The 26,230-nt window shown below is 48.9% G+C and overlaps 11 protein-coding genes across 11 annotated transcripts; 5 read left to right on the top strand and 6 right to left on the bottom strand.

Moving 5' to 3' along the window:
- Positions 1 to 3,461: 3,461 nt before the first annotated feature.
- On the top strand, positions 3,462 to 5,141 carry BROUX77_003130 (uncharacterized protein; the record flags this gene model as incomplete). The annotated part of the gene is made up of 3 exons (XM_073747748.1): positions 3,462 to 4,109; positions 4,170 to 4,316; positions 4,371 to 5,141. The coding sequence occupies 3 exons, from the start codon at positions 3,462 to 3,464 to the stop codon at positions 5,139 to 5,141; spliced, it is 1,566 nt and encodes a 521-aa protein (XP_073608212.1).
- Positions 5,142 to 6,104: 963 nt separating this feature from the next.
- On the top strand, positions 6,105 to 7,233 carry BROUX77_003129 (uncharacterized protein; the record flags this gene model as incomplete). Its single annotated transcript, XM_073747747.1, has 5 exons — positions 6,105 to 6,135; positions 6,200 to 6,206; positions 6,264 to 6,316; positions 6,446 to 6,833; positions 6,909 to 7,233. The coding sequence occupies 5 exons, from the start codon at positions 6,105 to 6,107 to the stop codon at positions 7,231 to 7,233; spliced, it is 804 nt and encodes a 267-aa protein (XP_073608211.1).
- Positions 7,234 to 7,592: 359 nt separating this feature from the next.
- Positions 7,593 to 8,160, bottom strand: BROUX77_003128 (uncharacterized protein; the record flags this gene model as incomplete). The annotated part of the gene is made up of 3 exons (XM_073747746.1): positions 7,593 to 7,912; positions 8,023 to 8,099; positions 8,156 to 8,160. 3 exons carry the CDS (start codon positions 8,158 to 8,160, stop codon positions 7,593 to 7,595), a joined length of 402 nt encoding a protein of 133 aa, XP_073608210.1.
- Positions 8,161 to 10,970: 2,810 nt separating this feature from the next.
- On the top strand, positions 10,971 to 14,060 carry BROUX77_003127 (uncharacterized protein; the record flags this gene model as incomplete). The annotated part of the gene is made up of 3 exons (XM_073747744.1): positions 10,971 to 11,119; positions 11,187 to 13,032; positions 13,083 to 14,060. The coding sequence occupies 3 exons, from the start codon at positions 10,971 to 10,973 to the stop codon at positions 14,058 to 14,060; spliced, it is 2,973 nt and encodes a 990-aa protein (XP_073608209.1).
- Positions 14,061 to 14,554: 494 nt separating this feature from the next.
- On the bottom strand, positions 14,555 to 15,314 carry BROUX77_003126 (uncharacterized protein; the record flags this gene model as incomplete). Its single annotated transcript, XM_073747743.1, has 2 exons — positions 14,555 to 15,078; positions 15,158 to 15,314. 2 exons carry the CDS (start codon positions 15,312 to 15,314, stop codon positions 14,555 to 14,557), a joined length of 681 nt encoding a protein of 226 aa, XP_073608208.1.
- Positions 15,315 to 15,645: 331 nt separating this feature from the next.
- Positions 15,646 to 16,964, top strand: BROUX77_003125 (uncharacterized protein; the record flags this gene model as incomplete). The annotated part of the gene is made up of 2 exons (XM_073747742.1): positions 15,646 to 15,754; positions 15,814 to 16,964. The coding sequence occupies 2 exons, from the start codon at positions 15,646 to 15,648 to the stop codon at positions 16,962 to 16,964; spliced, it is 1,260 nt and encodes a 419-aa protein (XP_073608207.1).
- A 279-nt stretch (positions 16,965 to 17,243) lies between these two features.
- BROUX77_003124 (uncharacterized protein) lies at positions 17,244 to 18,433 on the bottom strand (the record flags this gene model as incomplete). Its single annotated transcript, XM_073747741.1, has 2 exons — positions 17,244 to 18,241; positions 18,304 to 18,433. The coding sequence occupies 2 exons, from the start codon at positions 18,431 to 18,433 to the stop codon at positions 17,244 to 17,246; spliced, it is 1,128 nt and encodes a 375-aa protein (XP_073608206.1).
- Positions 18,434 to 18,834: 401 nt separating this feature from the next.
- On the bottom strand, positions 18,835 to 21,982 carry BROUX77_003123 (uncharacterized protein; the record flags this gene model as incomplete). The annotated part of the gene is made up of 2 exons (XM_073747740.1): positions 18,835 to 21,882; positions 21,953 to 21,982. 2 exons carry the CDS (start codon positions 21,980 to 21,982, stop codon positions 18,835 to 18,837), a joined length of 3,078 nt encoding a protein of 1,025 aa, XP_073608205.1.
- A 726-nt stretch (positions 21,983 to 22,708) lies between these two features.
- BROUX77_003122 (uncharacterized protein) lies at positions 22,709 to 23,646 on the bottom strand (the record flags this gene model as incomplete). The annotated part of the gene is made up of 2 exons (XM_073747739.1): positions 22,709 to 23,439; positions 23,508 to 23,646. 2 exons carry the CDS (start codon positions 23,644 to 23,646, stop codon positions 22,709 to 22,711), a joined length of 870 nt encoding a protein of 289 aa, XP_073608204.1.
- Positions 23,647 to 24,703: 1,057 nt separating this feature from the next.
- Positions 24,704 to 25,555, top strand: BROUX77_003121 (uncharacterized protein; the record flags this gene model as incomplete). The annotated part of the gene is made up of 4 exons (XM_073747738.1): positions 24,704 to 24,772; positions 24,911 to 25,028; positions 25,107 to 25,406; positions 25,470 to 25,555. 4 exons carry the CDS (start codon positions 24,704 to 24,706, stop codon positions 25,553 to 25,555), a joined length of 573 nt encoding a protein of 190 aa, XP_073608203.1.
- Positions 25,556 to 25,950: 395 nt separating this feature from the next.
- Positions 25,951 to 26,180, bottom strand: BROUX77_003120 (uncharacterized protein; the record flags this gene model as incomplete). Its single annotated transcript, XM_073747737.1, has 2 exons — positions 25,951 to 26,066; positions 26,126 to 26,180. 2 exons carry the CDS (start codon positions 26,178 to 26,180, stop codon positions 25,951 to 25,953), a joined length of 171 nt encoding a protein of 56 aa, XP_073608202.1.
- Between the last annotated feature and the right edge of the window lie 50 nt (positions 26,181 to 26,230).

Here is a 26,230-nt window from a genome sequence, read left to right as displayed (position 1 = left end):
CATGGGCAATTTATGTATGTACGTGCATGGATGGAAGAGGGGGGGGGCATGCAACGGTGGTTCACAACTGCAGGACGGTAGGTCGAGAAGGTGCCAGCTGCACAGGTCTTCTTTTCTCGGTGTAATTTGCAGTTTCCTGTGGTCTGGAATGAAGCTTTCTTTTTCAGTGCTGTTGCTTTTATGTGTACTTGTATGTATGTAAACTCCGAGACGTCGTTCTACATGCTTGCGTAGTTGTGTCTCCTCTTGTCTTTTGTCTATAAAGTAGCCATCATTGAACAAGCTACCTTGTTTTGTATAGCTAACTACTCTTTATTGTCATCCCTTGTTCCATGCCAGCCACATGGCCTTTTCCTTCCCTTCCTTTTGGCATTTGCGTCGCTGATTGGGTGCGGTGAAGCCGTGTCTGGGAGCCTGTGAACCATTGACAGGTAAGTGAACAAACGAGCAGACGTGGAGGTCATCCTACATTCTGGCTTAGAGCATGCATAGTTTCTTTTTTAGTGGAATACGTGAGGCTTATTCCGTTGGTTATTCCATGCTTTTATTTGGCACACTGACTTTCCTGGGGTGGGCAAGCTGGGCTTGCAGCTGAACCGAGGAGTTCTTATTCAAGAAATAAAAACGGGCTTAAGACCCTGGAGCAATCACAAAATAGTGGAGAGCTAGGTTGGGTTGAATAAACCAAACAAAAAACAAGGAAAAAAAGACAACTGAGCTGGGCTGGAGTTCAGCTAACATCATCTTGGGATCTTAGGGTCTGTCGTAGAAGTTCTGTCGTAAAGTTCGTTGTGAAAATCGAGAGACCGACGCTTTCTCATGGTCACTTTCTTTTCAACACGACTAGTTTTTAGGCCTGCTTTTTCATTTCGTTCCATAATCAAACCATAGTTACTAGTAGCGCTTGTAAACAACCAACAACATCTAGCACCTCCAAAGAGAGGGGCTCTACCCGTGATGTACTATATACTGGACGTTTACCTATCCCTGTAGTCCCGTCTGAGCTTCTTGCAGCTCGAGTAGTTGCCCCGGTTCTGTACCGCCCTCGATGCTATTATCCACGTGCTACTCCTTCCTGATTGCCAATAGTCTACTTTCCCTTGTCGATGTTCGGACACTTTTCTCGCTCACCATCCTTTGTACCAAGTGCACGAAAGGACAAACCCCCCTGGACGACATGCTTTATACGAGACTCTAGACTTTATTTTTGCTCCTCTGATTGTCACCTTGTTGAATCCTGTCCTGTTTCTGGCGAGGTTGTAGAAATGGCCCACCAGCCTGTTTCATGCAGGGATAAAGTGGAAGGAATGGGGGCCCTATATGTCCAACGCTTTCTTCCCTATCTGCAATGGACAGACTCGAGCGGTTGAGGACCTCGAGAGTGGAGAGTGACTCGAGTGACAGCAAGAGGATCCACTTTCCACAACGAGACATATTTTGCACGTCGAGTCGACAAGACAAAAAGACAGCTAGACAGGAAATTCAGTCATTTATGCCACTAACTAGCTACTTGTCCATGCACATGTATTGTGCTATGTGTATGCTGTATTGCAATATAATTTACACACTCTACCAACTTGAGCTGCCAGAAACACGCTGTCTAGTTATTGCCACTAAAAGATTTACACTGGAAATTGTTCCTAGTTTCTCTCTTATCTCCCCTTGACTTGATACCCCTTCGTCGGTCTTAGTTAGGCATTATCGATCAAGTGAACAGCTGCGACAAAGCCAGGTGTCAGTTCTCTCGGGCTATTCAACCGCATCAACCTTCCAGACCTATCTGCTGTGAGTTCTACGGACAAAAGAAATTCAATTTATACCCATCTCATCTGTTACCAAAATTGCACAACGGATGCTTGTTAAGGTGTCTAGAGGATACATTTCTCACAGATCAAGCACCTACCAACCCTGCTCATCTTGTTCGTAGGGCTGCATCCCTTTATGACAAAAGGTCCCTTCTTCTCTCTTCTTTTGTTCTTCATAGAAGGAAAAAGAGTCAAAGTACCGCTGTCGACTGAAGTCTTATTCATCCCATCTGTTCATATACCCATCTTGCGACATGATATTACTATGTTAAGAGAGATCGCTGGCGGTAACGGGATTCAAGGGCCGATGAAACGAACCAGGAAAACAAAGTTATGGGGACGACAATGCTCGCAAGAAGAAACCAGATGGGTTTCGGCGAAATCTGTGAACGGTGCAAGGGAGTTAGGGCAGTCTATGTAAAGGGTCACGAACTACAATGCTCACTGTATGCTGGCCATGTGTTTGTGTCTCCCCTTCTTTTCAAGTTTTTCACATTCTTCTCACCCACAGCCTCAAGCAAGAGACCGGCCTCCACCTAATTTCATTTCATTTCATTTCATCTTGTACGTGCATGTAAATGGGGCCAACCCAGCCTGAGCGAGAGTTTAGCCCCTACCGCAAGGACAATACCTACAGGCAACTCTTCCTTCCTCTCAAATTCCGCCATGCCGACGCTTCGTCAGCATGTCTTTCAGTTTGACTCGGTTCCACTCCTCTCCCCTGTTTTTCCACTTGCTTATTTTACCCCGACAGGTGCGGCTTCATTGCGAACAGAAACTCACCGTTTGTACTTGTACTTGTATTGCAAATGTAGAGTTTCTGCTGTCTTTCCGGGCGCAAGGCGTTCCCAGACCACAATATCATCCCACATTATTCTACAGGGTGGTGTGTCATTTTCTCATGAGCTAAAATTTTCGAGTAGTTAGTTGCAGGTAACTATATAAAAGTGCAGAATGTGGACTTGTACCTCTGCATACAAGTTAAGTACATCAGGTACATACTTTCAAGTAGTTGAAGAGGCGAAGAGGGGATGGATGGGAAGGGGGCTTTGGCCTAGTCCTTTTAATTCCTCCCCTGCCCATGCCCTTGTCCTGTTCCTCATGCTGAGGCCATCGGCTTACCTGTTTTTCGATTTCTTTGTCCTTGGTTAGCTCAACATAAAATGCATGTTTTACCGGCGCTCCGTTTCCTTCCTCGCCAACGGCTTGTTGTTTAATTGTGAGCAAGAACTGGCCACGCTATGATTTCTGGTCTGCATGACCGAATCCGCCTTTTCCTTGTTCATACATTCTTTTATTTCTTTTTGATTTATTGTCGTTGTTTGTCTCTGCATGTTTGAGATGCTACGGCCAGTTTTTATCTATCTACCGGGCTTGTATCAACGATGGCATCCAGACTATATAAAAAGCTACCATCACCCTCTCCATATGGTATCGTGATATGACTTTGCTTGGAGATTCTTGTCTGTCACTTTATATTGCCTCTATTGTTCGTATCTTATAGCTACGTTAGGCTTTTGATACCTCCATCATACTTGCGATCTTTTCTCCATACTATACTCTAGTCTTCTCTTCGTACACCCACCTTCTTTCTCATCTTACCTCGCTCAATACTCCATTTCTATTTGCCTCCACACAGTGTTACCTATATCCGTCATGGTTGGCGTTCCGGGCAAGTACAAAGGCTGCGAGACATGCCGCAGAAGACGCGTCAAGTGTGACAACATGCGCCCTATTTGTCGGAAATGTGTCAGTACTGGCCGGAACTGTGAAGGCTATGAGCGCCAAATGATTTTCATTACTGCAACCCCCGAAGACGGAGGACGCTGCTCTTCACATCCGCCCCGAAGCACGTCGAAGAAGGTTCTCAAAGGCGATTCTGCTAGCATCAAGAGCCAAGGATCCCGAAATAGCCAGGAGGGGAACACACCTTCCCCACCCATTTCGGCCTCTTCTTCATATTCCATGTCCCAACAGCTGCCTGTCTCCACAGCGCCATCGTCCAATGGATCTCCTGTGATACAAATGCCGCTATCTCCAAGCGAACCTTTGAGATCGGCTTGGGACGACATCATATTTTTATCAGACAAGCACACGTATTACCCTATCCAATTTGTGTCACTACAGACAAGACTGGATCGTGTCAGCCGCGGAATCAGCGGCACCTTGAGTCCACGAAACTATGAGCTCCCTGACTTGCGGCCAGTTGGCAACGATTGTGAGTTTAGTGTTGGAGGCCAATGCATTGTCAGTGTCGATTCTCCGAACGAAGCCAAATCTGGCCTGTGTGTCTTTCTATATGAGGTCTGTATTACCGTCTCCCAGATAACCCACCCACGAACCTTCACTTATACAATTGAACAGCCCAACAACTATGCCGCATCTCCTGCAGAAATACCGCCGTGGAAGGCCCCCCACGATTACATGAGCATGGCACAAGTTGCTGGTCCACAAGCCTTTGAGGCCTTCCCGGCACACCATTTCTTTTCCCGCGTTTACCGGCCCTCCAGCGTATGATTATTCTTTATTCACTGAGCTCGCTGTCCAAATCTGACCTTGCTATAGATCGCGTGGGCTCTCCTTACTCGCAAGCCAACACATTTAGCCCAGCGTGACTGGGTCACAGCTCCGTGGCAATACCACCCAAAGTCAACGATAGACCACCTTTTCGATATACTTGTGCAGCTTCCTGATCTTCTAGAGCGCTCTGACATGACCTCTCATCATGTACCCACACAAGCGAGGCAGTTAAAGATCCAGGAACTTCTTACTGGCTGCCTGTACCTGGAGCGTCAACTTAACGAGTGGTGCAGTATGGCTGCCCAGGGACCTGATGATGCCCACCGACACAGTTATTGGGTTAACCGCCCGCCTCACACAGAAACATCAATACCATTCTCCGAGACATTTGCCTTTATCGATGCCACAACAGCTGTAAGCTTCCTCTACTACTGGATGGGCAGCCTTCTTCTCAACCGTTGCATCTTGACGCTCCACAGACTCTTCTTTCAACCTGCCATTGACTACGGCATGTATCCAGTTCTGCCTGCTGAACTTAACATCGACGTTTCAAACTACCAGCGCGATCGTATGTTTGCGACAAATATTTGCTGTGCTCTCGACTTTGCTGTCAATACTTCCACACAGCCCGACATTCTGGCTGGTCCACTGGCTATTGCCGAGATGTATTTTGAGGAACTGAAGAGTGCGGATCAGGGCCAAGGACAACTTGAATCAGCCTGGTGTGATGGCTTTAAACGCAGGATGATGTCAAAGGGACAACACATTGTCTCCATAGTAGCATCAAGACAGTGGAGCGAATGTGGGAGATTTTAGTCCATTTCGATCCCCGAGCTTTCAAATACTGAAAGCCTTCATGACATTTGACTTCTTTTTCTTGACATCTCTTCATTTCTTTCGTTTCTTCATCATTCTACTTTAATGACACCCCTACATCATGTTTTATTTCCCGAAACACTTCATCATTGTCTTCTCGCTTACATTGCTTTCTTCGTCATTTTTTTGCTTCTCCATCCAAAACAGGTTGATATCTACTTCTAGTTGTTATCTTTACTTAATTATCTCATGAGTCATCATGGAGCATTACAAAAGTCTACAAACACATCTTGTTATGACGACGCCTTAGATAATAAACATCCGAATAGTCTCGGTGAGGATACATCACAAAGCATGTGTTATTCTATTTGGGATTGCAACTTCATAAAAGTATCTGTTAACAGTGATATGTGGATTTGTATTTTCTACAGTGAACCTAACCACTCCCATTTGCGAGCTTTTTAGCGTCTACATCTCTAAATAGTTGGGCATATGTATGTATGTCTGTTGACGCATTCTCACTATGACAAGAATCTCCCCTCATCAAGTAGTTAGAGGTCATGATAGGTTGGAATCGGAACCTTTTATTATGTCCTTGCACACCATTGTCCCCAGTGTTATAATTTTAATGTACCCATCAAATATCCATGATTCAAGGAATGGATATCATGTCCATTGTCACACAAGACATGGAATAACCCTCACCTCATGTGAAATAGGGGTTTGGATGATATCTACATCACGTGATTATGGAGCATGTCCAAATCACGTGCTTGTATGTCTGCTCCAAGCTCCAGCCGCGCTATCGCTGCCGCCTGCGAGCTAGGCCTCCTCCACAGTAAAGCTCCATGACGACGCCCGCGAAAACAGGAAAGGCCAACACTTCGACAGCTGAATTTACCTTCATTTTTTCTAGCTACCAACGACATTTTCCTCTGCTTCTTTGCTATTCAAGCTTCAACAATGGCGTCCTCTTATGATCGAGCTCTGTCTGGTTAGTCCACCACCCTCATTGCTTTCAGCCTTGCTGCACAAGCTCTCTAACTAACAGCTTCTAGTCTTCAGGTACAACGGCCATATCGCATAATTCTTCTGCCTCGAGTTCTACTGACACTCTCCCAGCCCCGATGGCCACGTCTTCCAAGTCGAATATGCCAGCGAAGCTGTCAAGAGAGGTAATACGCAGTCCCCGTTCATCACTGTTAACTCTACCCCAAAGCCTCTCTCTCTGCCCCTCTTTGTCTACCAACATTCAATCGTGACATGAATCTGCAATTCAGTATGCTAAAGTCTTCTGTGGCTAGGTACCTGCGCTGTAGGTGTCAAGGGCGAAAATGTCGTGGTCCTGGGCTGTGAGAAACGTTCCGCCATGAAGCTCCAAGATACTCGTATCACCCCGTCCAAGCTCGGCTTGCTCGATAACCATGTATGTCTGGCCTTTGCCGGTCTCAATGCCGATGCTAGAATTCTCGTCGACAAAGCTCGTATAGAAGCGCAGTCCCATCGTCTCACTGTCGAAGACCCTGTTACGATTGAATACATCACCAAGTATGTCGCTGGTGTCCAGCAGCGTTACACCCAGAGTGGTGGTGTCCGCCCTTTCGGAATCAGCACCTTGATTGTCGGCTTTGACAAGGGTAGCGAGGTTCCCAGACTCTACCAAACCGAGCCGTCTGGTATCTACTCAGCATGGTATGTCTTGGCCCTGATTTCTTCGCTTGCTACCAGTTCAGACCTAACATGTACATCCGTTTTCTTCCCAAACAGGAAAGCCAACGCTATCGGCAGATCAAGCAAGACTGTCCGCGAATTCCTCGAGCGCAACTACAAGGAAAATATGAACCGTGATGCTACGGTGCGTCTGGCTATCAAGTCTCTACTGGAAGTCGTCCAGACGGGCGCCAAGAACATTGAGATTGCTCTGATGGCGCCCGGAAAGAGCATTGAAATGATGCCTCTCGAAGAAATTGAAGCCTTCGTAAAGAGCATTGAGGAAGAGAAGCAGGAAGAAGCTGCCAAGAAGAAGACCGGTCGGACACCCGGTACCGGCACGGCCACGATATTGACCCGGGGCCCAGACGACGCCGAGTAAAAATGGCAGTTCTCTTGATTTTTCTAGGTCATATGATACAACCGGCATTCTAGACGTGTAATGAATTCTTTTAATTTCAACATTCAGACGTTTGAATTTTGGGCTTCCTGGGGGCACCCTCCACAAGATATGAGCACCGATGCGACTACAAGTTAGAAACAACTTATGAGTGAAAACCAGATAGTAATATATTATTCTTGTTGTTTTGTGGAAATTAATGACATTATTATATCTTGAACGTGGTTGACTTGCGCAAGGACGACTTACACGAGCCATGCATCTGTATACACATATCACTAGCCACATCGTGATTTTAGGGTTCCTTGCTTCATCATGGTTCACCAGTATCAAAGTTCAGCCTAACCTAGTCTATCAGCTTCTGGCTGAGGATCGAAAATTGTAACTCCATCCTTCCCTCTCAAACGTTCATCCTTGAGCATTCTAGAATCGATGCGGGCATCATCACCCTCTACTTGTAGCGAAGCCTTGGGAATGAGAGCCTCTAGGACGTAATGATTATCACAGTGTGGGCAGTACTCGTCTGCCTCTTCAAACTCCTGAGCGTCCTTACGAAAGCACTTCTTGCACTTCTTGCAGGCAAACGTCATGTCCACTTGCTGGCGCAAGGCATGGGTTTCACTTTCGGCATGGCAATCGGCACAATCAAACCATTTGCGGCCTGTAATAGGTGGGGAAAAAGCCCATTGTTAGCATACGTGGGCATTTAAAGTGAGAGCCTTCCTTGTGTATGATAATAACAGCAATTTGAACCCAACAATCGAGACTTACAGCAAGGCGCCCGAATGGCGACCTGAGCGTTCAAGATATGTTTACTAGAATAGAAGCCTGTATTAGCAACCGAGCGCCTAGGAATAGCGACGCGAGGCTGGCCAGTGTCAATCCAAGATCAAGATGAACTTACCACATTGCGAATAGCGATATCAATATTTGTAGAACAGTCTTGTGTTGGAAGGGAGGAAAGATCGTGTGACGGGCTTGTGAAAACAGCCCCTATAGTGAGTGTATCTCAGTAGCGATGTCGACTGTGGGGCTATTAGTAATCATTGCCCTACCGAAGTAACATGTTGTAACCCTAGTTCAGGGGTGTTAGGGTCAATGACACAGAGGACAATTCCTCTTTTTTACTTTATATACCATATTGGTTTTCGGCTTGAAATGATTTTGGTGTGTACATAGAGATTTTTATGGCTGGAGTTGTAGTCAAAAGCCAAACAATACTCATGGTTGCAATCAATACAAATACGCATAGTTATATGTAGCCCCAACCTAGAAGAGCTCGTGCCTCGAGAAAGGTAGCTCAGCACTCTAATTTCCAACTAAAAGTCGAAGAATTGCAGGTTGACAGAGACAGGTAGCGTGGATGTTGTGAAAGTCAAATAGGCGGAGAGTATGTGGGAGTGTTTTGTTTCAACAAAGCTAAATGTGACATAAGAGGATGTCTGTATAGATGATTTCATTTGTTCCTTGATCTTTGCTGATGGCCATGCCATGAGGATTTGATTTGGTAGCAATGCTGTTTTATTCTCGTCTCTTAACGTCAAATATGTAGGTGATGGCGAAATCCGGCTGTTTATACAAGCAAGTATAACTGCGTAGACCTTTGCGTGTCCTGGCAGATTCAATACGGTGGCGACGAATTTGGGCATCGGGCCTTAAATATGTTGTGGAAACATGGCCAGTGTTCTGGGTCAGTTCGGAAGTCAAGGTATGTACTCATTCAGTACACACAAACACATAGGTGTTTGCATGAGCCGAGCCTCAAATGTGAGAAGAGGACGAAAAAAACACAAATAAAAGCCCTGGTCTCGACATGATGGTGTTGTACCGACTGTGCCGACACTGGATACTGGGATTATTCAGACCGACCACATGCGGCTCTGTTGACCCGTGCATGAGTGTGTTGAAAATATATGCAAGTGATCCGTTGGCCCTGTATTTAAACGCGAGAGAATGAATAATATAGCCAAAAGACGGACAGAAATAGAGTTTTTTTCAGGCAGTGATGTGCTACAAAACAGGCTTGACTGTATATGCGAATGTCTCTTTTGGGCTTGTGCATGTAGATTTTTGCGCTCCATTGCGTAGCGACAAAGGTCGGTCGGCAGTGTAGTTTGATGGGTTACATTCTATTATCAAGGAAGCACTGTATGTACAACTGTACACTTTCACTTTCACTTGTCGATGTATAACTACACCACTAGTGAATATTCCGAAGAAGCGTAGATTGGTTGGCAGGATTTTTAACATGGACTCGACTTTGTTTCCTTCGTTTGTTTGTTCTATTGTTCCATGGGTTTCTTGTTTGGATGATGAATAGAGTAGTTACTTGCTTTGGACTTGGACTCGAATTTTGACTTGGACCAGTAGTTATGTCTTGTGGCACTTTCCTCGTTTAATCCTTGGTGATTCGGAAGCGGCCATGATGGGAGGGCGGCAGCTGAGGAGGGAAAAAGAGAGATACACGTGGTTTTTGTTCCTTGCGTGTGTTGTAGTGAGAGAGTGGCCCGCTCCGCTGATTCCGACGCCAGACACACGGCCCTGGGAAACTTGTGTGCTTTTTGAGCAGTGGGCAGATTGTGTCTGCAACATTCTAGCTCATCGTCGTTAGCCTTGTGCAGATGTTTTTTTTTTTTTGGCCAGGCTGCCTTTTGGTCGTCGGAAACCAAGTCATGGCTGCTAGAACATTACATTTGAACTTGCTTGCATCTTGCACTTGCACTAACTAGTTAACGGCTTAGCGCGACATATGAAAAGCCTGTAGTAATTGCACACAGCCAACCAGGGTGTTGATCACCAATTTCTGTTGTTTGTATGTACACAGATACATATGTACATACATATGTAACTATATATGTACCTGTACTTCAAATCGCGCTCTCCGGATCCTTTCGCGCTGGAGCCAAACACAAAAGGAGCCCGACATGTCATATCCTATTCCTGGCCCAATTTCCCACTTCTCTAGTTGGGGGTGCTTTGAGCCAGTGCTGTGTTGGTCTGTGTTGTGGGTTGTAGTCAGGTGTTTTGTTGGTAAACAAGAGATCCTGGAACAGGGCCGTACGACGCTCAAAGACAAACATGTAGTGATTGTGTACCAGGCAGGGCAAGCCATTATATTATGGAGGGCTTGGTATCCAAAAGCTGGCCAAGATCTAGCCCGAGGACCTTATCTTTCTTTAGTGGCTCCCTATTTTGCCGCCGTCGTTAGTGATCAGGAACACAAGTAACTATACTTACTCACTTGTATGTATTTGGAGCTTTTCCTTCTGTCCTTCCGCCTCCTCTCAATCTCTTTCTCCTAGTTAGTACTTGCGGTGATCTCTTTCAGCCAAGGGAGCACTTTACCTTCTTCCCGCTTTGCTACCAGCGCTCAATAGCTGTTAGAGGGGTATTTTTCTCTTTCTTCACCTCATTGCGCTGTGGCCTTTGGTGCTGCGGTGTCTTTGTTTCTTTCATCATTCACCGCGTCTTTGTTCCTTGGTCAATTGCATCATGGTTGTCTGACCCGTCCTCTTGTTACCTGGCTGCTTCCTCTGCTGCTTTGCCAAAAAAGCGCTCTTCGACCTTGCTATTCTCTGTACTCTAAGATTTTGAGACATCTTCATGGCCGTTTGATATTTGTCTCCCTTCATTAATCTCTTACTCAAAAGTTTGGCATCCTCTGATCTCTGCCCTCTGTTCTCATTTCCTCACCTGTTGAATTCCATTGTCCGCCCCCAATGGCTGAGTCTCAAGGCTTTTGGCCTCGGTTTAAGACTGCCGTCAAGCCTTCTTTCATAACTTCGAAACCACATTTCAACTTCATCACCTCACACTGTAAGTCGACTCTTCTTATGATATGGGGTCTGCTTCGGCAAAAGTGTTCCTGGTGAGACTGCGGTAATGGCTGCCGAGCTTGTTACTAACTTCATTCTACAAGACATATTCATCATCAGCTTTGCTCTTGTCGGCTCAGTCCTGGTTTATACAATCGGCAAACAAAATCTCAAATATGTCGATGCTTTATTCTTTGCTGCTGGCTCCAGCACACAGGCTGGTCTCAACCCTGTAGATGTAAATCTGCTCAACACGGGACAGCAGGTCATACTCTACCTCATTCCCATGATCACTAACCCCATCACAATCAACTCCATGGTGGTATACTTGCGTCTTTACTGGTTTGAGAAGAATTTCAACAAGCTGGTAAAAGAAGCCCGGCTTCGCAGAACCACAATTTCCAAGAGTCGCTCCAAAGACCGTAACAATATTGATCCGGAAGCACACGGCCATCTTAACCATGTCTCCAGCAGTAGTGCCCAGTCCAGTGATGGGAGCAAAGCCGTGAGTAATGGCGGAGGAGTACGAGGCCGCCTCATTACTGTCATGCACTCTTCTGCACGTGCTCAGCGAATGGCTCACGATGGAGCCATGTTATCCCCAGTTCCTGGTGTGAAATCACCTCAGCCGGCTAGTCTGGATACCATGATCAAAATATTTCCCTCGGACTCATCACAAGTGTCCTCAACTGAAGCCGATACCAGCAAGAGCCTCCGCAATACTACGCCCATTGATGACAACCAAGAGGAAGACGGGGATGTAAGCCCGACACAGACCTTCCCCCCTCGCCAGATCAACCGTATAGCCTTTGGCGAAACTGTGAAGCGGAGCGACGGAATCAACACCCAAACGAACTTTGCCCCCGGGAACCATGGCCCTGGACAGCTCCTGAGTCAAGGATCTTCTGCTGGAAGTGAGCATATTATGGAGCGTCCTAATCTCTCCCGTGTTGTCTCGGTCGATGGAGACGAGGTCCTCCGGATCCCCAACCCGCGCGAAGTTGAACAAGGAATTGTGCCCACGCGCGTACCACGGGAGTCTGCGACTCTCAATCGAACAGAATCTCGTGATGAGGGCCAAGCCCAGCGACGAACTCTGTCAACATCCAACGCCAACTCAAACGCAAACCATCGAACTACCATCATCATCTCAGAACCTAGTCGTGATACACGAGATGTCTACACGGGACAGAATGGCCGTGACGTACGCCGGGAGTTTGCTGAGGAGGCCGAAGTGCTTAAAAATACATTCAGCATTTTTAGCATGCCACGCTGGATGAGCAAGTGTCTTGGCCGGGAAGACGATGAGGACATGCCCAAGACATACCGCACTCGTACCTTTGCCCAAATTCGTGAGATTCTCGGAGGGGGTGAAGCTGTCCATGACATGCCATATCTGAGTTACACGCCGACTACTGGGCGCAACTCCCAGTTCATCGGCTTGTCGTTGGAAGAGCGTGAAGAGCTGGGAGGCATCGAGTATCGCTCGCTCCGCACTCTTGCTGTGATTCTTGGTGTCTACTTTTGGGGCTTCCATATTTTTGGACTTTGTTTCCTGTTGCCGTTCATCCAGCACAGCCAGCGGTATGGCAAAGTACTGGATGATTATGCCGTAAACAAGACATGGTGGGGATTCTTCACCTCGGGGTCGGCCTTTATGGACTTGGGCTTCACTTTGACTCCCGATAGCATGTACTCATTCAACTCATCCACGTTGGTCATGCTGGTCATGTCGTTTCTCATTGTAATCGGTAACACTGGATTTCCAATCATGCTGCGCTTCATCATCTGGCTCTTGTCATTGATTGTACCCGAGCGCAGTGGGCTTTGGGAGGAGCTCAGATTCTTGCTTGACCATCCGCGTCGCTGTTTCACCTTGCTGTTCCCATCTCGAGCCACATGGTGGCTATTTGGTATCCTGATTTTGTTTAATGGCGTTGACGTCATTCTCTTCATTATCCTCGATGTAAGTTCTCCATTCTGCATTGCTGCTTCGTTTTGCTAACTTGGTTGTAGTTGAAAGCCGACGTTGTTACCGACTTGCCCGTCCATACTCGCATTCTGGATGCACTATTTCAAGCCACATCAACAAGAACAGCCGGCTTTGCGTGCTTGGACATCTCGAAACTGCACCCAGGCGTGCAGGTCTCGTACATGATAATGATGTACATCTCCGTCTTTCCAATTGCCATTTCCATCCGGCGGACCAACGTTTACGAGGAGCGATCTCTTGGCATGTACGAATCCATCTATGACGACGAAGAAGGAGACAGTGGCGACGTCTCGTATGTTGGGACGCATTTGCGCCGACAGCTTTCATTCGACTTGTGGTACGTGTGTCTTGGCCTGTTCATCCTGGCCATTGTCGAAGGCAGCAAGGTACAAGACAATAAATTTACTATGTGGGCTGTCTTGTTTGAGGTCATTAGCGCCTACGGAACCGTGGGTATGTCCCTCGGATACCCTGGCGTCAACACGTCTCTGAGCGGCAAGTTTTCGGTTATCGGAAAGCTGGTGATTGTTGCTATGCAAATACGTGGCCGTCATCGTGGTCTTCCCTATGGCTTAGATCGCGCCATCCTTCTCCCAAGCCAGCAGCGATTCGAGCGCGAGACGCAGCCACCGCCCGAGTTCAACCCTGCCCTTCAGCGCACCATGAGCAGCAAGTCCCGCCGTGGTACTCTTGGAATGACGCGCAGCAAGACTTCGGAGCGAAACCCCGGCCTTTTCATGCAGCTGCTACACCCTGGCCCTGCCCTTTCACACGAATTCCGGAAACTGTCAAATGGCCATGTGCATATCCCTGGAGGTGATCATCACATGCCACGGTCCATGTCGACGGCCACTGCGGCGCCACGAAGACGCGTCAACTCAAACCCCATCACTGACGATGAACATGAGATTGAAGGTGACTCTACCGTCAGACGTCGTCTAAACACCAATTCTCTTAATACCAACTCTACGCCATTTGTTCGGTCTATGACTACCAACTAAACGCCACACCCCCAGTCTTTGATAGTTTACGGCTTTTTTGTTCTTTGCCTTTCCCCTTCGCAATTGATTGACACATGCCATATATCCCCTTTGTTTAGCGAGCTTGTTCTTGGTTTCTTGTCATTTGCTGCGACCGTTTGCCTTGATTTTCTATTACACACTACGATATGATATATCTTCTTTTCTGTAGCAGGAACAACAACACTGTTCACAGTGAGGGTTTTGCCTGAGGAAATGGCGACATTTCCAACCCTCAGATCTTCTCTAATAACACATAGATTTATAGACAATTCACAGTTCCTCATATTCATCTCGTGTTGACTTTTACCATTTGCATGTGTTTGGCGAGGCTCCTATCGTACATCTTGTGTATGCTATCAAGACAGCATAGTGTATTATAAAACACTTGTGATAATAATAGTACAGTCATTCCTTTCATCTGATTTACAGCCCCTTTTAGATTCAAACTGGAACCGACGGCAACTCTCAAACCTCTAAGGCTCGAACAAGGTTGAAAGGTTCTTGCTGCCACCAGTCTTGCCAGCCGACGAACGCAAGACACTTCTCTCGCGCTTCCACGAAAAGACCAGGTGGTCGACACTGCCCATGTCGTGCTTGGGCTTGCGGAGGTATGTAAGTCTTGCTCTGCGGGCTCTGCGCGGTCTTCTCCAGATGATGTCGACACCAGCAACACTAGGTGAGTAGATCTTGTACCACATCTCAACGCCTGTCTTCATGAGGTTACCACGAAGCTGGATGGCTGTGTCCACGCCGCGGCGGCGGATCTGCATAAAGGCGCCGGAAAAGGGCTCGCCCGAGCGAGTAGTCACCATCAGTACATCGCCGACCTTGGCACGGTCTAGGCGGGCCTTGCTGAAGAGTGCAGTACGACTTCCGGTAGGATCAAGGCGAGCGATTTCGTTGGCGTGGAAGGCTGGCACGGGGTTCTTGAACTCGGTGCGCACAGTAGGTGGCGGGGCAAAGACGGCAAAGGGCTTCTTGTTGGACGGCTTGTGGACTATAAGATATTGATTGGCTAGTTAGTACGTGTGCGCCACATCCATGACTTCCCTGGAGCTGCAATCAGAAGCACTTACAGACACGGGCACCAGCGCTCTTAACATCCGAGGTTGGCAGCGCCGGCGTAGGAGTAGAGGTGTAGCTGCGCTGAAGCGCAAAGGCGCGCTGAGTGCGAGCCTGACGGAGGGCTGTCTTCAGGCAGCCCAGCGGCCGGTGAACGGCAGATACATTCATGACTTTTGGTAGAGCGGACTTGGCTGCAGTGAATCTCGCACGCTCAGCTTGGCCGTGGTTCTACTCTCAAAACGGACCTTGTCCAAATTTCCACGCCGAATACAAGTGGGGCCTACGCAGGAGTTGAGTTGAACGGCATGTGTGAATGCATGTTTAATTGGTTGCCGTGTTGGTGGGGCCAATTGAATCCAATAAGGCTGGCCAACCAACAAGAAAAAAGATTCTACCTTTGCAGGTAAATCGTGATCACGTGAAATCTTTGAATGATACTTGACTTCCAACATCCGCAAGAGATACGTTCGCAAAACAAACTTCACACATCCTAAGCGTCATGTTCTCCGCTACTATCCGGTCGGCCGGCCTCGGGGCCCGGATCGCTTCCCAGCTGCGGTCGCAGGTCCCGGCAATGATCCGCAATATGAGCGCCGCAGCTACCCAGAGTATGTCTGGTCGTCTTGTTTTTATATATTGGACTCGCAATTGCTGACAACTAATACAGAGAGCGATGTAATCTTCTCCAAGACGTCATCGCCCGAGCTGGATGATACCTTGACCACAATTTTGCACCGCATCGTCCTGCCTTACCGCCTGCCCGCCCCGCAGCGCAAGATGGTCTTCAGTGAAGATTACCGCTCGCGACTGCAAACTGACCCCATTGTTATTGAGGTGGACGGTTATGAGCATCGGTTTGAAACGCTTAACTTCAAGAAGAAGGACATGCCTAACAGCCGGGCCATTTTGCTCAAGGCTCTTCGGTTGATGAAGACACCCGCAGACTGGGAAAATCTGGTCCGTCTACTGAATGGCTATGCGCGCAGCAAGCGCACCATCAAGCTCCATGACCGCTTCCGCATTATTCGCGAAGCTGGATGCACCGGCAACATCTGGGCCATCATTGATGCCATGCGCCAGTCGGAGAAGAGTGGCTTGTACCTCCGTCACCTGCCGCCAGTTGACGAGATGATGTACTGGTTATGCGACAAGGCCATCAAGAGTAGCTGGAACGCCCACGAAACTAAGCAGGCTGCTACTTGGGCGACCATCGTCATGGATATTCTTGAGGAGCCGGAGCATCGTCGTCAAAAAAAGACTTTTGCCCCGCGCGAACTTCACCGTGAGCCCCAAGTCCTCGCCCAGTATCTGTTGCTGCTGGCAGCGCGGTCCGTGTTCCATGGTGACAAGCTAGATGTCGACGGGCAAGTCACCAAGGTCGCTCAGCTGCTGGCCCTCGAATGGCCGGCTGGCAAGGGCCTGCTAGATTTGCACCCGATACCAAAGGAGGAGCCGAGCCGAGACTCAAAGATGCTACGGGCAAAGGTTGATTACGTGGAAGATTTCTATCTACACTACTCGGCTACACGACACATCTCCATTGCCGCAACCACTCTCAAGGCTATTGAGCTAGCAAAACAGATTGTGAACCCAGAGCTTGCTGCGAAGCTGGATGCTATTGCTGTTTGTGTCAACAAGGAGATGGAGGAGAGACTCAGCAAAAGAACTGAGAATGTTGACAAGCGTGGCTGGGAGAGATATGATGAGCTCCTGGGCCCTAACCAAGCGAAGTTTGTGCCTGTTGAAAAAGAGGCCCCCGCACCTGAGGCTGAAGCAGCGGTTGAAGCTGAAGTTGTCGAGGATGGGGTCAAGGCTTAAACAACACACGCGTTTGAGAAAGAGGTGTCACATACAGTCGGTCGTGCAGCTCTGTGTACACTAAAATATACGTCCTAGACAATTGGTACATGATATCATTTGCTCTTGTTGTACAATAATAAGACGACCAGTAAGGTCCAACTCAAGATTCAGCCATGATTTTTATGTGCAGGCGTTTTTTATTTTCCTTTCAATTCTAGTCTCCCATGTAGAAAGCTGATGATATCACATATATTCTTATAAGCAAAAATAAAAGTCGGAAGGCATTCTGCCGCATGTCTACTCCAGCACAATGTACTTGTGTAGATGCTCGGGGATGGCGTCAACAAGCCCCTTGCTCTCCAGCCATTTGCGACTAAAGAGGCGATCGGCATATCTGTAGGCACCGTCGCACAAAATGGTGACCACAGTCTGGCCCTTGTCCATTTTCTTAGCAACCTCAACAGCAGCGGCAACATTGAGTGCGCTAGAAGCTCCGAGATACAGGCCCTCTTCGTCGAGACAGCGGTAAACCATTTCAATGGTCTTCTCATCTGGAATCTGGAAAGAGCCATCCACAGACCCAATCTCCCCAGCCATGTTATCCGTAACACGACCCTGGCCAATACCCTCGGTTATACTGCCGCCGTTGCGTTCAGTGAGCTTACCACCACTCTGCACATAGCTGTGCAGAACTGATCCCGGGGGGTCCGCAAGATATGCCTCAACACCGCCCTGTGATTTTTCTTTCAGATAGGCCATGATTCCAGCAAACGTACCGCCGGTTCCCGAAGAGCAAGTGAATGCATCCACCTTTCCACCAGTCTGATACCAGATTTCAGGGCCGGTTGTCTCATAATGGGCCTGACGGTTGGCTGTGTTGTCAAACTGGTTCGTCCAGACAGCATTATCGAGGCTTTCAGCATGGCGCTTGGCCTGATGGTTGTAGTTCATGGGATTATCAAAGGCAACAGCAGGAACGGGATACACCTCGGCACCGAGAAGGCGGAGGAGGTCAATCTTGCCCTGTGATTGTGTGTCGGGCATGTAAATTACCAGTTTATAGCCACGGCTACGGCACACATGAGCCAGACCAATGCCTGTGTTTCCCGCAGTTCCCTCGACTACAGTGCCGCCGGGCTTTAGCAGCCCATGCTCTTCGGCATCCTTGACGACAAAGAGCGCCGCACGATCTTTTACGGAACCGCCAGGGTTCATGAATTCCGCCTTGCCTAATATGTTGCAGCCAAGCTTGTCCGAAAGACGAGAGAGACGAATAAGCGGTGTATTGCCAATAGCTTTAAGGCTCATGTTAGTGAGCTGAAGAACCCAAACAACCGGACACCTTGAAATATCTCACCTTCAGTTAGACCATTGACTGTCCCCTGAGCTTGGCTCAGTTTCACAGATCGGGAGCTGGGCCCTGTGATAATCTGGGGAGCTGCGCGTAGGACCGAGGTAGCAAAGCTTCGAGTACCACGGCCAAGCATTGTGACGTGCAGAAAAGTAAGCAAAATGACGGGAAAAAACGAAACAACCTAAAGATGCTTGTAGTTGAAGCCGGCCAAGTTTCTAGACGTAGATCGTCTTGGTGAGATAATAAAGAAGTGGGTCACGGGCTATGGCGTCACCGGAATCGGTAGGAACTAACTAATAGGAGCTAATTACGATATCACGACATGAATGCAATGGCAGCTAGTACACATGTATACATGTAACCTTAACTCATACATGGTGGTGGCTTTGTTGTCACTACGGTTAGGGTTAGCCAAACTGCGACTGCAATCACAACAACATCAGCCATACCATTGTTCAACAAAGTTGGATTCAACGTTCCTAGCATTATTCCTGCAATTAACTAACTAACTAGTCGCATTATAGTTGCCTAGTTTTACGCATCAGAAACCACCCTTGCGTAACCTGCTGGAAACAGTCCGCTCTCATCCATGAACACACCAAAGTACCAACTGTCACCAACGAGCTCAACTTCCTTGAGGGAGGCTCCCCGGGGGAAGTACAGCTCATCATAGGCCTGCTCTTGCTGACCAAACCACGACCATCCGGCTGTAGCTTTCATGCCCAAGTCCCGGCTGCGTGGAACCGAGAATATAGCACCTTCGAGCTCGGAAGACGGGATGTCGCTAGCAACACTCCGGCTCACTTTGCGAGAGACTGCTTTGCGGTTTTCTTTGGTCGTCCAGCGTAGGTATCTATCTCCAGGGTGATCTTCAAGCTTGAGCATAGATCCACCAACAAGATCGTGCACTATAACTCTTCGCTCCCCACCATTGCCTTCTATGTAGGTCTCCACGACCATTCGATGGCCCTTGAGACAACGGCGCCAGCCAGCCGAGCCATTCTGATGAGATATCTTGCCATCGCTGATCAATAAAGCATAGCAATCCATGCAGACATCATAGTCGCCCTCATAAGAGTTACCGTGAACACCTGCAGATTCACCCACACATTGAAAGCAGTGCATTCTGTTCTGTATTGGCTGAATAGGCTTCACACAGACATCGCAACGCGGCCTAAAGGTCAAAGGCCGGAAAGACCCTATGTTTATGGCAGTTGGACCTGTTAAGAGAGACGCCCACTGCGGTAGGCCAGAAGATTCCCCAGAATTTCCAGACGCCGACAACACGGGCTGATACGTCAATGGTAACAGAGGATGGTCACATCGTCTGCCCAAGCCTACACAAGTATTGCAGTAGCCCCAATCTCCATCGTTACAAGTTTCACAGCGCCAATAGCAGTCGTTGGTACGTTTGTGGCAACGCGAACAAAAACATCCGCTTTCGAAGCTCTCTCGAATTGTCTCGTGCGGCATGCTGATACTGAGATTGGGATGGGGATACCGGCCTGCTGTGAGCATATGAGGTTTCTCAAGGCCTATATCTCCGGCTTGACGGAGCCGGTCCCACTTGCGCCATGCCATGTATCCAAAGCCAAACCAGTGAAGGCAGCCGCGTCCTTTGCGATAGCAGAGCAGACAAAGGTTCCAGGTTCCCGAGGCGCAGATACCACAGTTATAGTGCAGCTCGTACTCAATGTGAGGTTTGTTGCATCGAGAGCAAGAGATTTTCAGTTCGGAAGCTGGTCTTATTGCCAAACTTGCTCCAAAGTTTGCGGGCTGGGATATGCTGCGTTGGTGACTCGAACCTCGAAAACTAGCAAGGCCACTCCCAACAGCTAGCTGGTTAGAGCCAGATGGAAGCTCAGCTGGTAGTTCTGTTGGTCTCTGAGATGATCCTCGTCGAGGAACAGCACTTGAAGGAATTTGTACCATGCTAGAGGTTGAGGGAGAAGATATCTGCGGTGCCGGTGCTACTGTGACTTGGGGCAGTCGGCTAGCAAATGATAGACCGGTGTCACCTATCTGAGTCGTTGGGTTGAATCTTGCACCCTCGCCGTGGTCTCGAGGGGACATGGTGATCCCTTGGGTGCCTATAATTGGCTGGTTTGCAGTGCGTAGTGTTAGGTCGGTTTGTGATCTCGCATCACGGCTTGTTACGGCGACAGACTGCGGCACTAGATCTGTCTGAGATTTTGCAGCACGATTATCTGATGCGATAGTGGTGCGAGTTGCCAGATCTGTCTGCGACCTCACTGCGTGGGTTTCAGCTGGGGGTGGTCTACTGATAGTATCTGTTGCGCTACGGACTACCCCTGTACTTGAGTTACCCGTGCTCGCAGCACGTCGCCGGCGGTAGTCTGACTCTATTTCGAGATGGTGACCAGCACTCGGTGCCAAGGGCGGCCGTGACCTGTCTTCGGAGTTTCGCCGCGGTTCATTTTGTACGAGCGGGGTTGTTGTGGTGCTACGCCTAGTTCGACTATGATCTCTACTGCGATACCGCTGGGCGCTTGCAGAGCGAGGAGGACGACTGGTATCAGATTGATCGTCTGTACGAGCTCTGCGGGTTTCCGTAGTACGTTGACGATCACGCTCCCGCTCTCGCTCTCGCTCTTTTTCACGTTCCTTTTCTCGCTGACGGCGCTGGTAAGCCTGGGCAATGCGTTGAGATAGTTCGTCGTGATGACTAGGATCCAGATTGTCCAAGTCTAGACCATCAAGGAGGCCCTCTTCTTGGATCTGGCGAGCCAGTTCTTCGACTTCACGGGCAATGTCGTCTTCACTCATGCCAGTCGTTCCGATAAGGGAACGGAGCGAGCTCTGGTGTTCGACCTGGCGAGCGGATACTGCTGAGGCTTCGCCTCCATTTCCAACAGCAATATCCGATGACACACCGGTGTTCTCTCCAAGTCGCTGGTCGATACTACGCCGGCGGCGGCCCCCATCAGACCCGTGACCAGAGCTCCGGGAGTTTCCAGGTTGAAGGTAGTTGCCAGCGCTATGTGTACCAGAAGAAGACACGGAACCATCCCGCCGGGCACGCTGCCTTCCATCGTGACTGACAGGTCGACGACGTGAGCGGTGTTCAGTTTCGGGATTCCCTTCATCGGTACGACGACGGCGGTATTGCGGTCTAGTTGGCCCTGAAGGGTTGGCTGAGGGTGCAACCCCAACTTCATTCAAGCTCATTTGGCGAACCTGCTCCATCAGTCGACGATCTTCTTCAGCGTCTATTTGTTCCTGTCCGGAACGGCTGCTCAAATCGACTTCTGGAAGAACCTTTTCGCCAGGCTGGTACTTTCCCCTCAGCTCTTCTTTCTCTGCGGCCTTGCGATCTCTTTCGGGATGAGCAGTGGTAAACATTTCCAGCAGCGTGGCGACTGTAGCGTTGTGCTTTGTATCGCGCACAGCAGCTCGGCAAGCTGGACACGTGAATAGTGGCGTCCCCGCAGGAGGTAGCGGCAGCGGCGACTTCTCGGCCGCAGAAGCCTGAAAAGCAAACCATTCTTTGAGACAAGCGCCACAAAAAGTGTGCAGGCAGTCTAGGAGAGTAAGAGGCTGGAAGAGTAGTTCGGTGCATATCTGGGTGTGGGTAGTCAGTGAGTGGTCGACCAAGTGAGGAGAAGATACGAGCCCAGCAAACCAAACTTACAGAACAGGTCAATTCTTTCTCAAGATCCATGATGGGGGCTGTAGAGATGCTTGTCTCCGGGGGCTATGTTTTCAGGTGGTGTCCAGCGCTTGCAGCGGTATTGGTATTGATTGTCTCACGGACTTTTCATAAGCACGGACGGCGCAAAAGAGTCGGCGGCAACGAGGCGGCCAGTAAAAAGAGGCCAAGCGGAGCTTTCTAGCAGTAAGTAACCAGCTCTGTCAGTGGTTGTGCTGGCGTCGTTGTCACTGTCGTTGTCCTTGGGCGTGTATCTTGTTGGTAGTTATACATGTAACTATCTACATACATCAAAAAGGGGGAGGGTGTAGATGGCCTGACTTTAGGGAGAAGAACAAGGGAACAAACAGAACGAAGAGAAAAAGAGCAGGCTAGCCGACAATCAACTAGTGACATGAATAACATTTGGATTCGATGCAGCTGCAGCCAGCCAAAACGCCAGCCATCCAAAGGACGAAATGCAGAGGCAGAAGCGGAGAACCAGCTGGAGGACAAGAAAAAAAGAATTGAAAATACCCGGAATAAAAGATCCCTGTCTAGTCTTATGGTGACGCCTAGCGAGCGAAACTTGGAGATTACAAAGAGGCTCTCAGTTTCCTCTTCATAACTAGTTAGAAGCCAGTTGGTGCATCCAATCGCCTGTGACTATGTACATCCATAGTCAACTATGCTTTCAACAGATTATTATAGTTACCGGGTAGCTACAGTCCCATGTCTCCTGTTGCCAGCGTTTTGGCCTCACTCATGTGCCCATTCAGGCTTCTGCTTTGCCGCAAAGGCCTGCATCCCGATCTTCTGGTCCTTACTACCAAAGAGCGCATGGAAGACCCTCCGCTCATACTCGACGCCATCTCTCAGGCCCAGGTCCTGACTCTTGTTGACCACCTCCTTGGCTGCCTGCACCGCAACCTTGGAGTAGCTGGCAATGGTTTCCGCTGTCTTCAGTGTCTCCTCCATCAACTGCTCATGCGTCTCAAACGCCCGCGCTGCGACACCCCAACGCTCGGCATCAACCCCAGAGAAACTCCGGCCCGTCAAAACCAGCTCCATCGCGCGCGCCTTTCCGATAGCCCGCGTGAGCCGCTGTGAGCCGCCAGCGCCAGGAACCACACCAAGCTTAATCTCGGGCTGGCCAAAGTTTGCGCTAGTGGTACAGTAGATAAAATCGCACATCATAGCCAGCTCGCAACCACCGCCGAGGGCATGGCCAGCAACAGCAGCAATGATTGGTTTTTTAACGGATGTCGTTAACTGCGACCATGACTCGATAAAGGCCGAGGTGTAGGCAGAGCTAAAGGTAAGTGGTGCCATTTCCTTGATATCAGCGCCAGCAGCAAAGGCCTTGGCCGAGCCGGTTAGGACAATCACGGAGGTATCGGCGTCGGCGTTGAGGGCGGTAAGCGAGGTGTTGAGTTCATCGATAAGCGGAGTGCAGAGAGCGTTTAGGGCTTTCGTTCGGTTGAGTGTGACTAGAAGAAGGTTAGACACGGCGTTCATGTGTGGAGTTTGCGATGTTGACGGTAAAGTGAATACTGACCCTGGCTAACGCCCGGGCGTGGCTGCGAGATGTTCAAGTACTTGTAAGTCGAAGCGGCAGCCGAGTAGAACCGGACACCAGGACACTGGCGGGCCATGGTCATGGCGGCCGGCCGAAGAGAAGCTCTGAAGACGCTCATGGTGCTTAGTGTCGGGGGGAGAGGAAAACGATACAGCAGAAAAAGGTAGTTGGCAGATTTGTATGGATGGTGTCTGGCCGGGCTTGCAATAAAAAACAAAGAAAAAGAAGCTCTGCGCTGTTATTTAGTTATGTATTCACTCAATACCGAGGATGAGACACAGGAACCGCCAGTTTTTGGAGGAGCCAAAGCTGTGGCTCACTTGGAGAAGCTCTCTTGATCACTGCTTTTCTGGCGCAGAGCTCCTCCATCCATCAACATGTAGCAGTACCAACTAACTAGTTATGTATGTACATGTGTATGTACATGTGTACGTAGTTACATAGCTACAAAACCGTTGTCTCTCCTAGACGTGGCATGTGATTCTACAGGGGTCCTAGTTTTTTGCCGGCAAAACCCCGGCTATTGATACAAGCCTGGGAGCCCACTATAACTAGAACAAAGTCTTGACACAGGCCTTCCAGAACGGCACAGACACCTGAAAATAGAAGCTGACAGGCCCTGGAAGTGGAATTAGAACTGAACTGCACCTATCAAGTCTGTTGCACTGCCCACCAGCGTGAGCTTCAGTTCAGTATTCCACTACGTGGCAGTAAAGCGCCCCAGCAGAAAACCTACTCCAGGCTACCAACAACAGCAACAGGACAAATGAGCCTCAGTTTTGCAAGTTGCAAACTCTCTTGGTTACTAGACATTTGCATCAGCAACTCATTGCTATCTTTTCCCTCCGTCCATCTTCGCCCGTCGCCTTCAAGCCTTGCTGTTCTTTCTCGGCACCAAGCGCGACGACTCTGCAGCGCATTGGCCAAAATTCGAAATCCAGATCTTGCTTAGGTCTTCTTCTCTCCCTTATTCTTCTACTGCAGACATTCTTTTCGCCCGCATAACATCTGTTCACGAATCTCACATCTCTCCTCCCTCTCTGCTGGCTTTTGTAAATCCGCTCGAAGCTTGCCTCATTGAGCCAGCTTACTGCCTTTCCAATTGCGTCTCTCTCCTCCGGCAAAACGCCCGCAATCGCCGTCCGACCTCCGCTCCGTGTCTCTCCTCTATCACAATGGACGTCCCCGAACCCGACAAGACCCCCTTTGAGGCTGTGTCTTCGCAGACCTCGCGACTTCAGCGTGTACGTTAGCCATCAACTCGAATGCGTCAAGCGCCACAGTGATGATGATCGAAAATTCGATATCGCCGTTCTCACACAACCGTTATCCTTAGTCAACATCAGCCCTCATCGAACCATCGAGCTAACCTATGCCTCCAGAAATTCCAAGCACTACTTGACCAATCTACACCATATGTCCTCTACCGTTGGATCAGCACCGGAGTATCTCTGTTCATCTTCGGTCTACGCATTCTGCTCGCGCAGGGTTGGTACATTGGTATGCTTCCTCTTCGGCTTATCCACCTCACCCCCTCATCTACTCGGTCCAATGCTAACCTTCTCGGTCCATCATCAGTTGCCTATGCGCTTGGTATCTACCTTCTGAATCTTTTCCTCGCCTTCCTATCACCTAAATTCGACCCTTCCAGTGATGCCATCGATAGCGAAATGGAGGATGGCTCTGTTGGCACTCTTCCCACTCGCGCCGATGAAGAGTTCCGGCCCTTCATCCGCCGTCTCCCCGAGTTCAAGTTCTGGCTGTGGGCTACCCGTGCCATTGGCATCTCGTTTTTGTGCAGCTGGTTCGAGTTCTTCAACATTCCCGTGTTCTGGCCTGTGCTACTGATGTATTGGTTTATCTTGTTTTTCCTGACCAGTAAGTATCCTCTGCATTCGAAACATTCACAAAACTTCATTTTGCTAACATGTCCGTCTGTAGTGCGCCGCCAAATCCAGCACATGATCAAGTATCGCTATGTTCCCTTCTCCTTTGGAAAGAAGAACTATGCCAAGAGCAAGAACTAGACTTGCCTGTCCCTCTGTTCTGGCCTTTGGTCTTGAGGCTGGCTCATTCTACGATGAACTGTATTGTGTAAAAAACGGAGCATGGATTTAGTCAACGTGATAGCTACTAATACATGCCACCATTCTTCAGAGTAACCATTACCTTTTCATGGCTCAACAAGACATTTTGTACTCTTGCGCCAGTCTTATTGTTGCGAGACAAAGTCTTGATCTTAACCCTAAACATGTCGAGATCCTGATGTCGACATTGAACACAAATTTTCTCGGATTCACTATAACGTCGCATTCACCCACAATATTGGATGTTAGAGTACTACACACAAGCGCTTCTAGTAGGGATCCACCAACACAGTAATCTTATTAGTGATAGGACCTTTCGCTTGAATTGTAATGCTCTAGTCCTTCTTTGCGCTTTTCAGTTTCTTCTCAACCTCCTCCACCTGCTTTGAGGCTTCCTTCGAAAGTCTGCGTTGTTCCTGCTCGGCGAATGCAGGCTGTAAAGTGTACATGGCTAGCCAAAGAGTTAGAGTTATTCACTTAAAAGAAACATTGTGGAAGCTCGAAACCTACAAATTCCAACGCCGGCACCAATGGCGATGATGATGGGGAGAAGGCTGTCTCTCATGGTGGCAATACAAAGATCAGACAAACTGATAACTGGAAGAAAAGAACCTT

This window comes from Berkeleyomyces rouxiae, assembly GCF_048999995.1.
Source record: "Berkeleyomyces rouxiae strain 22BRR77 chromosome Unknown BrBRR77_ptg000002l, whole genome shotgun sequence".
NCBI classification, from domain to species: domain Eukaryota; kingdom Fungi; phylum Ascomycota; class Sordariomycetes; order Microascales; family Ceratocystidaceae; genus Berkeleyomyces; species Berkeleyomyces rouxiae.
Note: the sequence above shows the minus strand (reverse complement) of the source record. Positions and strands in the feature narration are given on the sequence as shown.